The sequence below is a fragment of the Rhagoletis zephyria genome, unplaced genomic scaffold, assembly GCF_001687245.7.
Source record: "Rhagoletis zephyria isolate East Lansing unplaced genomic scaffold, Rhagoletis_zephyria_1.1 Rzeph_scaffold_07398, whole genome shotgun sequence".
NCBI lineage: Eukaryota > Metazoa > Arthropoda > Insecta > Diptera > Tephritidae > Rhagoletis > Rhagoletis zephyria.
In genome coordinates, this window is record NW_016164481.1 from 15,015 (window position 1) to 25,094 (window position 10,080).

General features: G+C 40.2%; 1 protein-coding gene across 1 annotated transcript; it reads left to right on the forward strand.

Annotated features, from left to right (window-relative positions):
• Positions 1–1,456: 1,456 nt before the first annotated feature.
• On the forward strand, positions 1,457–9,427 carry LOC108374149 (myeloperoxidase). The gene is made up of 12 exons (XM_017630121.1): positions 1,457–1,740; positions 1,829–2,177; positions 2,241–2,355; positions 2,420–2,691; positions 2,756–3,031; positions 3,103–3,320; positions 3,388–4,766; positions 4,837–4,990; positions 5,057–5,318; positions 5,383–5,529; positions 8,759–8,912; positions 9,010–9,427. Exons 1-12 carry the CDS (start codon positions 1,542–1,544, stop codon positions 9,253–9,255), a joined length of 3,771 nt encoding a protein of 1,256 aa, XP_017485610.1. The 5' UTR covers positions 1,457–1,541; the 3' UTR covers positions 9,256–9,427.
• The last annotated feature ends 653 nt before the right edge of the window (positions 9,428–10,080 follow it).

A 10,080-nucleotide genomic window follows, 5' to 3' on the forward strand; every position in this document is an offset into this window, starting at 1 on the left:
ATTCAATGGCTATTACTTAATTATGTATACATAACTAATTAGATATACACATATACAAGCGTATAACTGGGTATGAACTTGAACTTGTATCATACCGTTTCAGCGTCTAAAATGCCCATTTATTAAAGGTTACTGACAAGCAATTGAGTACTAAATAAAAAATCTTAAATTTAGGTATAAACACATATGTATGTATTTAAGTCATGAAAAATTCTGATAAAGTGATACAAAAAAACAATCGAATACGTAAAGCATATACCAGTTCATTAATATAAACCAAACAAGTTTTGCAAATATTGCCTGTTTTGCTCTTTAGCATTCTACAAATTAGCCTAAATTCGCACCAAAGCCGGATACTGTTTTAAACAACTGTTAAAAAAGGTGCTTGCTGAGAAACCGCTATGAAAAGATTTAATAGAAAAATATGAATAAACAGCGAAAATAAGAATTAAAACTTAAAATTAAACACATTCGAATAATCAAATTACTGGTTGCACTGTGATTAAATGTTAGCGTGCACGTAAGCAAGTAAAATTTTTGCATAGTAAAAAAATAATTAATTCCACTATGGCAAAAAGCACGAAAGCCACTTAATTTAAAGCAGAAAAGGGGCTTTGATAAAAAATAAAAGTTCATTGAAAAATTAGTTCATAAAAAGATGTACGACCCACGAAAAATACATTTTGATGGTAGAGCCTATTAAAATCTTCAATGATTTTCATTACTTCAAATTTGGATAATTCGCCACAAAAACGCTGAAAAGGTTATATGTTACTGATAAGGGCTTAGGTTAGGCTAGGTTGCAGTAAAAATCCTTAAATGAAGACATGACTTTGAACCGTTTCCACAACTCCATCGATGAAACGCGCAGTGAAAGTCACCAAAAGTGTGATTGGCAGCTCAGGTCGGCGCTCTCTTTTAAGGTACTATTATGCTAACAAATATAAACAAACGATTAAAAATTCGTAAAATATTTTCTCAATTTGACTTTATAGGATGGTTCTTCTGAGAGCAATGTCAAATTCAATCACACTTTGTTAAATACATTTTGGTCTCAACCATTCCATAACACACTAAATGTTTTGTGTTTACAATTTGTAACCAATCACAAGAGTGGTTGTTAAATTTTTAAAATCAAACAATCACATTTTATTAATTTCCATATTCTTCAATTTTCTCCTTTCAGTTGCCTCCTTGCTGTGGCACACGCACTACGCACCCCAGATGACCTGCAAGCCAATGCTCAGACCGCACTTCGCTTCGAGCGTGCACGCTCATTGCAACCTTGCAATCAAACAGATACCGAAATCTGCCCACCGAGCAAGTATCGCCAACCGACCGGCGAATGTAATAACATCTCGCATCGTAAATGGGGTGCACGCGGTGATGTGCTGCTGCGTCTCATCGCACCCGACTATGCTGATGGCATCAGCCAACCACGCACTTCGCATGGCACACACGCGCTACCCGATGCGAGCAGCATTATCGATCAGCTGCAAAATCATGTCGACGCCGAACTGCGGCATCAGCACATCACTGCCATGCTGCCCGCATGGGGACAATTCCTCGCCAATGACTTGTACGAGGTGAGTCAGGTGTCGACAAACGCAAAGTGTTGCAATGAAAATGCCAACGCTAAGAATCCGGAAGAGTTAGAGCAATGCTATGTGCGACGTGGCGTCGATTGCAAGGAGTATAAGCGCTCAGCGCCTGGCTATGATGCGGACGCGTGCGGAAAGCGTAAGTTGTGAAACTTATTTTGTTTTTTTTTTTTTTCCTACAGAGAAGAAGTTGGTACTAAATTGTGTACATACTTCTGTGCTTTTAGGTCAGCGCGAGCAAATGAATGTAGCCTCCTCGTATATCGATGGTTCTGGTCTGTATGGCGCTACTGCCAGTGATATGCAGGACTTGCGCACCTACATTAGTGGTGGCGTCAAAGTTGGTTCATGCAAATATTGTCAGCTGACCAGCGCTACTGGGGCGCTGCATCGTGCTCTGCTGCAGGAACACAACAATATTGGCGAGCAGTTGGCGCACTTAAATGCCGATTGGTCGGAAGAGGATGTCTTCTTAGAGGCGCGACGCATTGTGACTGCACAAATTCAACATATTACCTACAGTGAATTCTTGCCGTTGGTTTTGGGTCAAGAGACAACTGCCAAAGATGGCTTGAAGTAAGTTTATAACTTATTAGTTGAAGTTAGTTTTTAACTTACTTGCAATTCTTCCCTCCGCAGACTCACTGCCGAAAAGCACTCATCGAACTACTCGAGCACCAATCATGCTGGCGTTTATAATGAAGTCGCAAATAGCGCCTTCCCCGCTTTCCTCACCATGTATCCACCAGAGATGGTTAGTTGTCTGTCTGCCTTTACCTCATCCTTATAAACTAATTACTTCATAAACTGCTCTGTAGATCTCGCATTCCATGTCCGCCACTCAGTTGCTTTCAGTGGCTGCGCTTCAGAAGTCTCTTATCCCCGCCATCAAAAATGAGGACGGTTGGACCGAACTCGCTTTAGCCATACACCGTGGTCGTGATCATGGCATTCCTTCCTACCGCCATGCTTTGGATTTGTGCCAGGAACAATACTCACCATCGGACTCGGCGAACATTACCTTCGAAACGTTGGCTAAGATTTCGAATATTCCAGAGGAGCACATCACCAGTTTGCGAGATATCTACCAGTAAGTGCTGTCAACTCACAAATGGAAACTTTTTTCTCACCCCTTGTTTCAATCGCATTTTTAGAAGCGCCGATGATGTGGATTTGTTGGTTGGTGCTCTGCTCGAGGACCCCGCCGTTGGCGCGCTCTTCGGTCCTACCATTACCTGTCTGCTTACACGTCAATTCGAGCTGTTGAAGAAGTCTGATCGTTTCTGGTATGAAAACGATATTCCTCCTTCATCATTTACTTTGGAACAGCTGAAAAGCATCAGACAAACTACGCTCGCTGGCCTGCTCTGTACCTCAAATCAGGTGGAGAAGGTACAATCGAAGGCTTTCATACGCGAAGATAATTTCTTGTAAGTCCTTTACAGAGTTTCTAGGTGCCCTTTATATTAACTTCCAAAAAAAATTTCTCTCACACATTTAGAAACTCCGTACTCGACTGCGACCAAATCGCTACATTAGATCTGCGTCCATGGCGATCAAGTATCGAATTAGATGAGATGCATGAACACGTCGAAATGGAGCCTGAAGTGAAAGAGGCAATCAGCGAAATCAATATTGATCTTTTGGAAGCTGCCGTAGAACGCGCAAAGCTGGAACTAGAGGAACGCAAACGTTTCGAATATGAGTCTTGGCTAGCGAGTAAGTTTCTGGCTTTTTAACTGAAATAACTTTATTCTCGCAACGCTCTCTCCCCGTCTCTTCACAGATGGCGGCATCAGCGCCAAGTCACCCGATGGTGTGGCCGCTTCCTTCAGCAAGGCTAACCGCAATGCACTCGCGCTCGCCAACTCTTCGCTCATGTTCGAATTGACTTCGAATGAGATTTTGAATACACTCAACTCCATTAATCGTCGCAAACGTCAAACTTTTGACAGCAACTTCAATCGCAATGAACTCTCAGAAACTCTACAAACAATCGACATTAATGCTATACTTGGCGGGACCACGCAGCAAGTCAGCAGCGATTGCGATGATCCACCAATTGCGTGCGATACTTCTTCACCCTTCCGCAGCGTCACCGGTTACTGCAATAATTTACGCAACCCGAACTGGGGCAAGTCGTTGACCACATTCTCGCGTCTGCTGCCCTCCCAATATGACGATGGCATCTCCAAGGTACGTCTACTCTCGGTCACCGGTAGCCTGCTGCCGAATCCACGCAGCATCTCGACTGTCATCCATCCGGATATCTCCAACTTGCACACGCGCTACTCCCTCATGGTCATGCAGTTTGCTCAAATCCTCGATCACGATCTTACAATGACTCCCATCCATAAGGGTTTCCATGAATCTATACCCAGCTGTCGTCCTTGCAATTCACCGCAAACTGTGCATCCTGAGTGCAATCCATTCCCTGTGCCACCGGGCGATTACTTCTTCCCCGAAGTGAATGTGACGAGCGGTGAACGTTTCTGCTTCCCGTCGATGAGATCGCTGCCCGGTCAATTGGCTTTGGGTCCACGTGAACAGGTCAATCAGAATACGCACTTCTTGGATGCCTCTATGGTCTATGGTGAGAACCATTGTGTGGTTAATAAGCTGCGTGGTTTCGGCGGTCGCTTGAACTCCACCATCCGTTCGTTTGGCAAGGAATTGTTGCCACAATCCAATTCGCATCCCGAGTGCAAATCGCGCAATGGTCTCTGTTATATAGCTGGTGATGAACGCGCTTCCGAACAGCCAGGTCTCACTGCTCTCCACACCATCTTCATGCGTGAACACAACCGCATTGTCGAAGGACTACGTGGCGTGAATCCACACTGGAATAGCGATCAATTGTTCTTCCACGCGCGTCGCATACTCACCGCCGAGTGGCAGCATATGGTGTTCAATGAGTTCTTGCCACGCGTGCTCAGCTGGAACGCTGTGAATTTGTATGGCTTGAAATTACTGCCTCAAGGCTACTACAAGGACTACAATCCCTCATGCAGCCCGATTATTTTCAACGAATTCGCTGCTGCCGCCTTCCGTATCGGCCATTCTCTGCTGCGTCCACACATACCACGCTTGAGTGTGAACCACCAACCTGTCGACCCACCACTGCTGTTGCGCGATGGTTTCTTCCGCATGGATGCTATGCTGCAGGTGAGTTCATGACAAAAAATGGATTTCGGAATGCATGTGCATTAATAACAAACGATTTTTTTCTCGACAGCCCGGCATCATTGACGAAATTTCGCGTGGTCTAGTCGCCACTCCCATGGAAACTTTGGATCAGTTCATCACTGGCGAAGTTACTAATCACTTGTTCGAAGACCGCAAAATTCCCTTCTCCGGCATTGATCTTATCGCGCTCAATATTCAGAGAGGTAAGTGTTCAAATAACACAAATCAGTTCCATACTAAATAAATATATATATTTCGAATATATTCAGCACGTGATCATGGCATTCCCAGCTACAACAACTATCGCGCTCTTTGCAATCTGAAACGTGCCGCTACCTGGAGCGATCTGAGTCGCGAAATGCCAAATGAAGTTATTAATCGTTTCAAGAAAATCTATGCTTCCGTCGATGACATTGATCTCTTCCCTGGCGCTATGACCGAACGTCCGTTGCAAGGTGGTTTGGTTGGTCCTACATTGGCTTGCATTATTGGCATACAATTTCGTCAACTGCGCAAATGTGATCGTTTCTGGTGAGTTCAGATAGATGCTTCATTGGAAAATTTTGATTAAGAAAATGTCTTTCTTTCCTTTCAGGTATGAAAACGCTAATTCTGAAGTACGTTTCACCGAGGCACAACTCGCTGAAATTCGTAAGGTGACATTGGCGAAATTCATTTGTGATAACTTGGAGATTCCTGGCGATATGCAACGTGCTGCTCTCGATCTGCCCAGTAACTTCCTGTGAGTAAACCAACGTACAATTTTCTTAACTTTACGTTATATAGTGGTGTCTAAATTGATGCTAAGTTCGGGTTAATGTTGTAGGTGTCGGTGCTGAAATTAATTATTCTAACTCCTTGTCTTATTCACATAAAACCAAGCTGATCTATCTGAATTATCTCCGAAATCCCGTTGTAGTCCCGAAAAATCCCGAGATAATCCCGAAAAATCCGAAATAGTCCCGAAAACCACGATATAGTTCAGAAAATCCCTAATTAATTTTGAGAATACCGAAATAGTCCCGAAATTTCGAAATAGTCTGGAAAACCCTGATAAAACCCCGAGATAGTTCCGAGCATCTCGAAAATCTCAAATATTCCCGAAAATCTCGAAGTAGTCCCAAAAACGATGACATAGTTCCAAGAATCCCGGAAATCATGAAATGGTTCCGAGAATTCCAAAAGGTCCGAAAATCCGGAAATAGTCTTGAAAATCCCAAAGTAAACTCGAGAATACAGGGAATCCCGAAAAGTGTCGATAACCTTAAGATCCTGAACATCCCGAAATAGTCCCGAAAAATCCTAAAATGGTCCCGAAAATTCAGAAGAAGACCCACAGGCCCGAATCCCAAAATTCTTCATATTTACACTGAGGAAATAGTGTTTAATCAAGTCAAAATTACTAAGTACTTTTGTATCCAGTCTTTAGTGAAGCCAAAGTCTCAAAGTACTTTTGCACGCGTCTTTTGTTGGTTGAAATTAACTAAGTAAATTCTTTTATTTTATTCCATTCTTTGGATTCTGGTCGTAAGCGATCTGCTCGAGGAGCTGTTAGTAGAAGCTGTAGTTGCAAGAAGGCACCGGAGAACGTCAATACGAATGAGTTTAAGCTTGAAGGAAGGATTGGTGGAGAGGTGTTTTGGAGGAAGTCTTCCATCTATCTCAAAATTAGGCTTCTTGCTCACTGTAGCTTTTTTCCAGGCCGACGTAACTGCGAAAGTAATCCATTAGCTAACCGATTGCGTGGACCATACGAGGAAGACTTTGATAGTCAAGTGGAAAACAGAGCATGGGAAGGAATTTCTGACTTCCCTTTCAGTTGCTTCTGAATATTTCCTAGTCCGACTTAGATGGAGCAGATGAATTGGTCTCACCGGTAAAAGAGATGGTGGGAGCATTTTTGAGTTAATACAGGCTGAAAAACTACGCTTGGGACTAAATATCATGCCGGATCCTCATAATGCTTAGTTGACGATAAGGTGGAAACATGTCAACAATTTATCTTAAGCTCCCCAGCTTTTGCGAGGTTACGGTCTAAACGTCTGTATCTTGTTCTTGGATTGCACTTTTTAACTCACCCTTAGAACCTTTTGGAATTAAATAGAGAAGCTAAGCGAATGGGTTTGGTGGTGAACGAGAACAAGACTAAGTACTTATATCCTGTCATTCGGCAAACAGTCAGCATAAGCATAAGCGCCTTGGCACCCACGTCATTGTTGATAGTATATTGATACTGGATAATTTACAAGCGTACAGAATTGATGGGTGTTCAATAGGGTGGTCCAAAAATACATATGAAAAAGTAAAGTCGGAATTTTAATGCTCTTACCATATAGGATTGTTCTATACTGAAAAAAACAACACCACTGCCTTTTTATATTGAAATCAAAAAATTATTTACAGGTGGTTCAAAGGGCTCAAAGATTTCCATGTATTTTATATGGAAAAAAAAAGTTTTCGAATCAAGTTTAGAAAATCAATATTTTTCGAATCGAAAATCTTTCTTTCTCTTCAGGAGACTGCCAATAGTAACAACTAATTGTTTCTTCTACCTTTTTTAATGGGTCGCCCCCATACCGTTTTTATTTTTTTGATGTTTTTAGGGATCCTAAAAAATTTTTAATAATAGAAAATGATTAAATAAACAATAGAGTATTATTATTGATAGTCTCCTGAAGATAAAAATGTTTTCCGATCGCGAAAAAAATAGTTCTTCTCCATTTAAAATACACGAAAAACTTTGAGCGCTTTGAGCGACCTTAAGTTTTTTTTTTTTTTTTTGATTTCAAAATAAGAAAACCGGGGTATATTTTTTTCAGAAGAAGCCACCCTGGAGTGTAAGAGCAATCAAAATTCCGTCTTTACTTTTTTTTGTATAACATTATGGGTCACTCAAGAACAGCTAAAATGAATATGGGAAACCACCACTTATCATTTGGCTCGTAAAAATGGCACTTTCTAGAGGCTTGACCCTTAGTCAGATGTCAAGCATTTATCACGAATTTTGCGAATATTCCACAATTAAGGTCGATTTCTCCACGCATTTACATTGTTTTTTTTCTCGTATGGATCCAAGCATTTGGGATTTGTTCGCCATTTGACCGCTGTGCAGCCAGGTGCTGAGCTGCGCTGCTGGTGATCTGTAATTTTTTGTATAAAAGGTCGTGTCTGTTTTTATCATGTGTATGATGGTGGTCCAAAAATGCACAGGAAACTCAACTTTTTGGAACTTTAAAAAAAAACTGAAGAATATCTAAAATTAGGAGACCTGTACTTTTTCATTTTCAAATCGGTTAATATTTGCTCGTGCCGATGGGGCTTTGAAGTTTTCTATATATTTTACATGCGGATTTAAATTTTTTTTGTAGGTTGTAGGATCGAATAAAAATTTATCCCTCAGAGGTATTAAAATAGTAAAATCTTAAAATATATTTAACTTTGAAATTTTAGGAGTTTTTTTTCGAACTTTTTAAGAACACATAAAATTATAAATTTTTGTATATAACAGATAAAATTATCGGTTTTGAAAAGTAGTTAGTAAAATTTTAAAGTTAAATATGCATCATAATTTTATGTCTTGAAGATCTCTGAAGGGAAATATTCTTATTCGATGAAAAAATATTCCATGATTCCTTCTGCTTGGCCCATGGGTGGAAATTCAATATTTATTTTAACGACTTTATAGCACTTCTAAGAAAAATTCGATATTGCCCATATAAAATATATCGAAAACTTCAAAGCCCTGGCGGCACGGTTAAATATTAACCAATTAAGAAAAAAAGTATTATTTTCGTATTTTGCAATTCTGAGGGGTGCCGGAAAAAAAATTTTGAAAACCCTATTGTACATATATATTAAGAGTGAAAAAAGTAAACGGTAAACAGCCCTTTTTTTCATTAAAAATTTCTTCTGTTAAGAATTTATTTTAATTTTACTACTTCTGTCTTCTTCTTCTCCTTCTCTCATTTCAGCAATCCACGTGTGCCCTGCTCTTCCATGCCGCAAATCGATCTAAGTTTGTGGCGTGAAAATGTGCAAGGCTGTCAGATAGGCAATAGACATGTGCGCGTTGGTGAATCCGCATTCCCATCACCCTGTACCAGCTGTGTGTGCTCAGCCGAAGGCGTAAGTTGAAAAATTAACCAAAAAAATTCTAATTTCAGCCAGTGTATGTAATACAAAAAAAAATAATATAAAAAATCGCGCTCTTTCACCCCCACAGCCACAGTGCGCCTCGCTACGCATTACCGATTGCGGCCAACTGATACGTCAATGGCCCAAAGACGCCATTCTACGTGATGAAGTATGCAACTCACAGTGTGGCATCTATTTGAATGGCAACGGCAATGGCGGCAACTTTGCGCAGGCGCGTCAAGCCTCAGTACAAGCACCGGTGCGTGTGCAACGTTCACGACCACAAAATATTTTCAAATTCCCCGATTTGACACCGTTCATAGCGTCTTTGTAAATGCGCAGCCGAAGATGATAGCAGCAAGGAAACCTACATATACATACATACATACATACTATATAGAGGAAGTAGCAGAAAATGTCAGAAAGTCAAACACTTTTTGATAGACGCTATTTAGTGTATTAAGTTAAGATAAAATAAAGTAAAAACCGCACAGAAATTCGGCAAACGAGTAAGTGCTGTGATGCCTCTGTGTGCTTGCAGCAGCCTAGACTTTGTTAAATTTACTTAGCTGCAAAAAATGCACGAAATATTTTGGCACACCAACGCATTTTCGTGGCTTAATTTTTTACTTTTACTTATGGACATAAGTACTTTTTCTATACAAGCGACTACTTTTGAACTCTCACTAATAGAGAGAGAGTACAGTGATAAGTGGTTAAACAAATGAAATGCTAATAAAAAAAAAACATAAAAGAAATACGCAGTAATAAAATAATACAGTAAAAGAGAGTGGAAATAAATAAAAAAAAACCTCAAAGACTTATGCACTTCTAGCATGTAAACAAATAATACATATGTAAGTGTATGTGAATAATCCGCTAATATGTATTAGTACTTACTAAACTTTCTGTTTATTTGTAATAAATATTCTCGCTCTCAAGGGAGCAATAAAATGAGCCTCTCCCTTTAAGCCTTCCACAGAACTTTTCGCGAATTATTATTATTATTATTTTTTTTTTATTACCTTATACCGCATATGCAGTACTTTTAGCTAAATTTATTTTAATAAAATACTTGTACTTAGTTGTAGAATTCTTATTTGGAACTGCAACTTCTTGACTTACCTTGCATTTCCTTTTTTCAATTTAATTTTCCTAT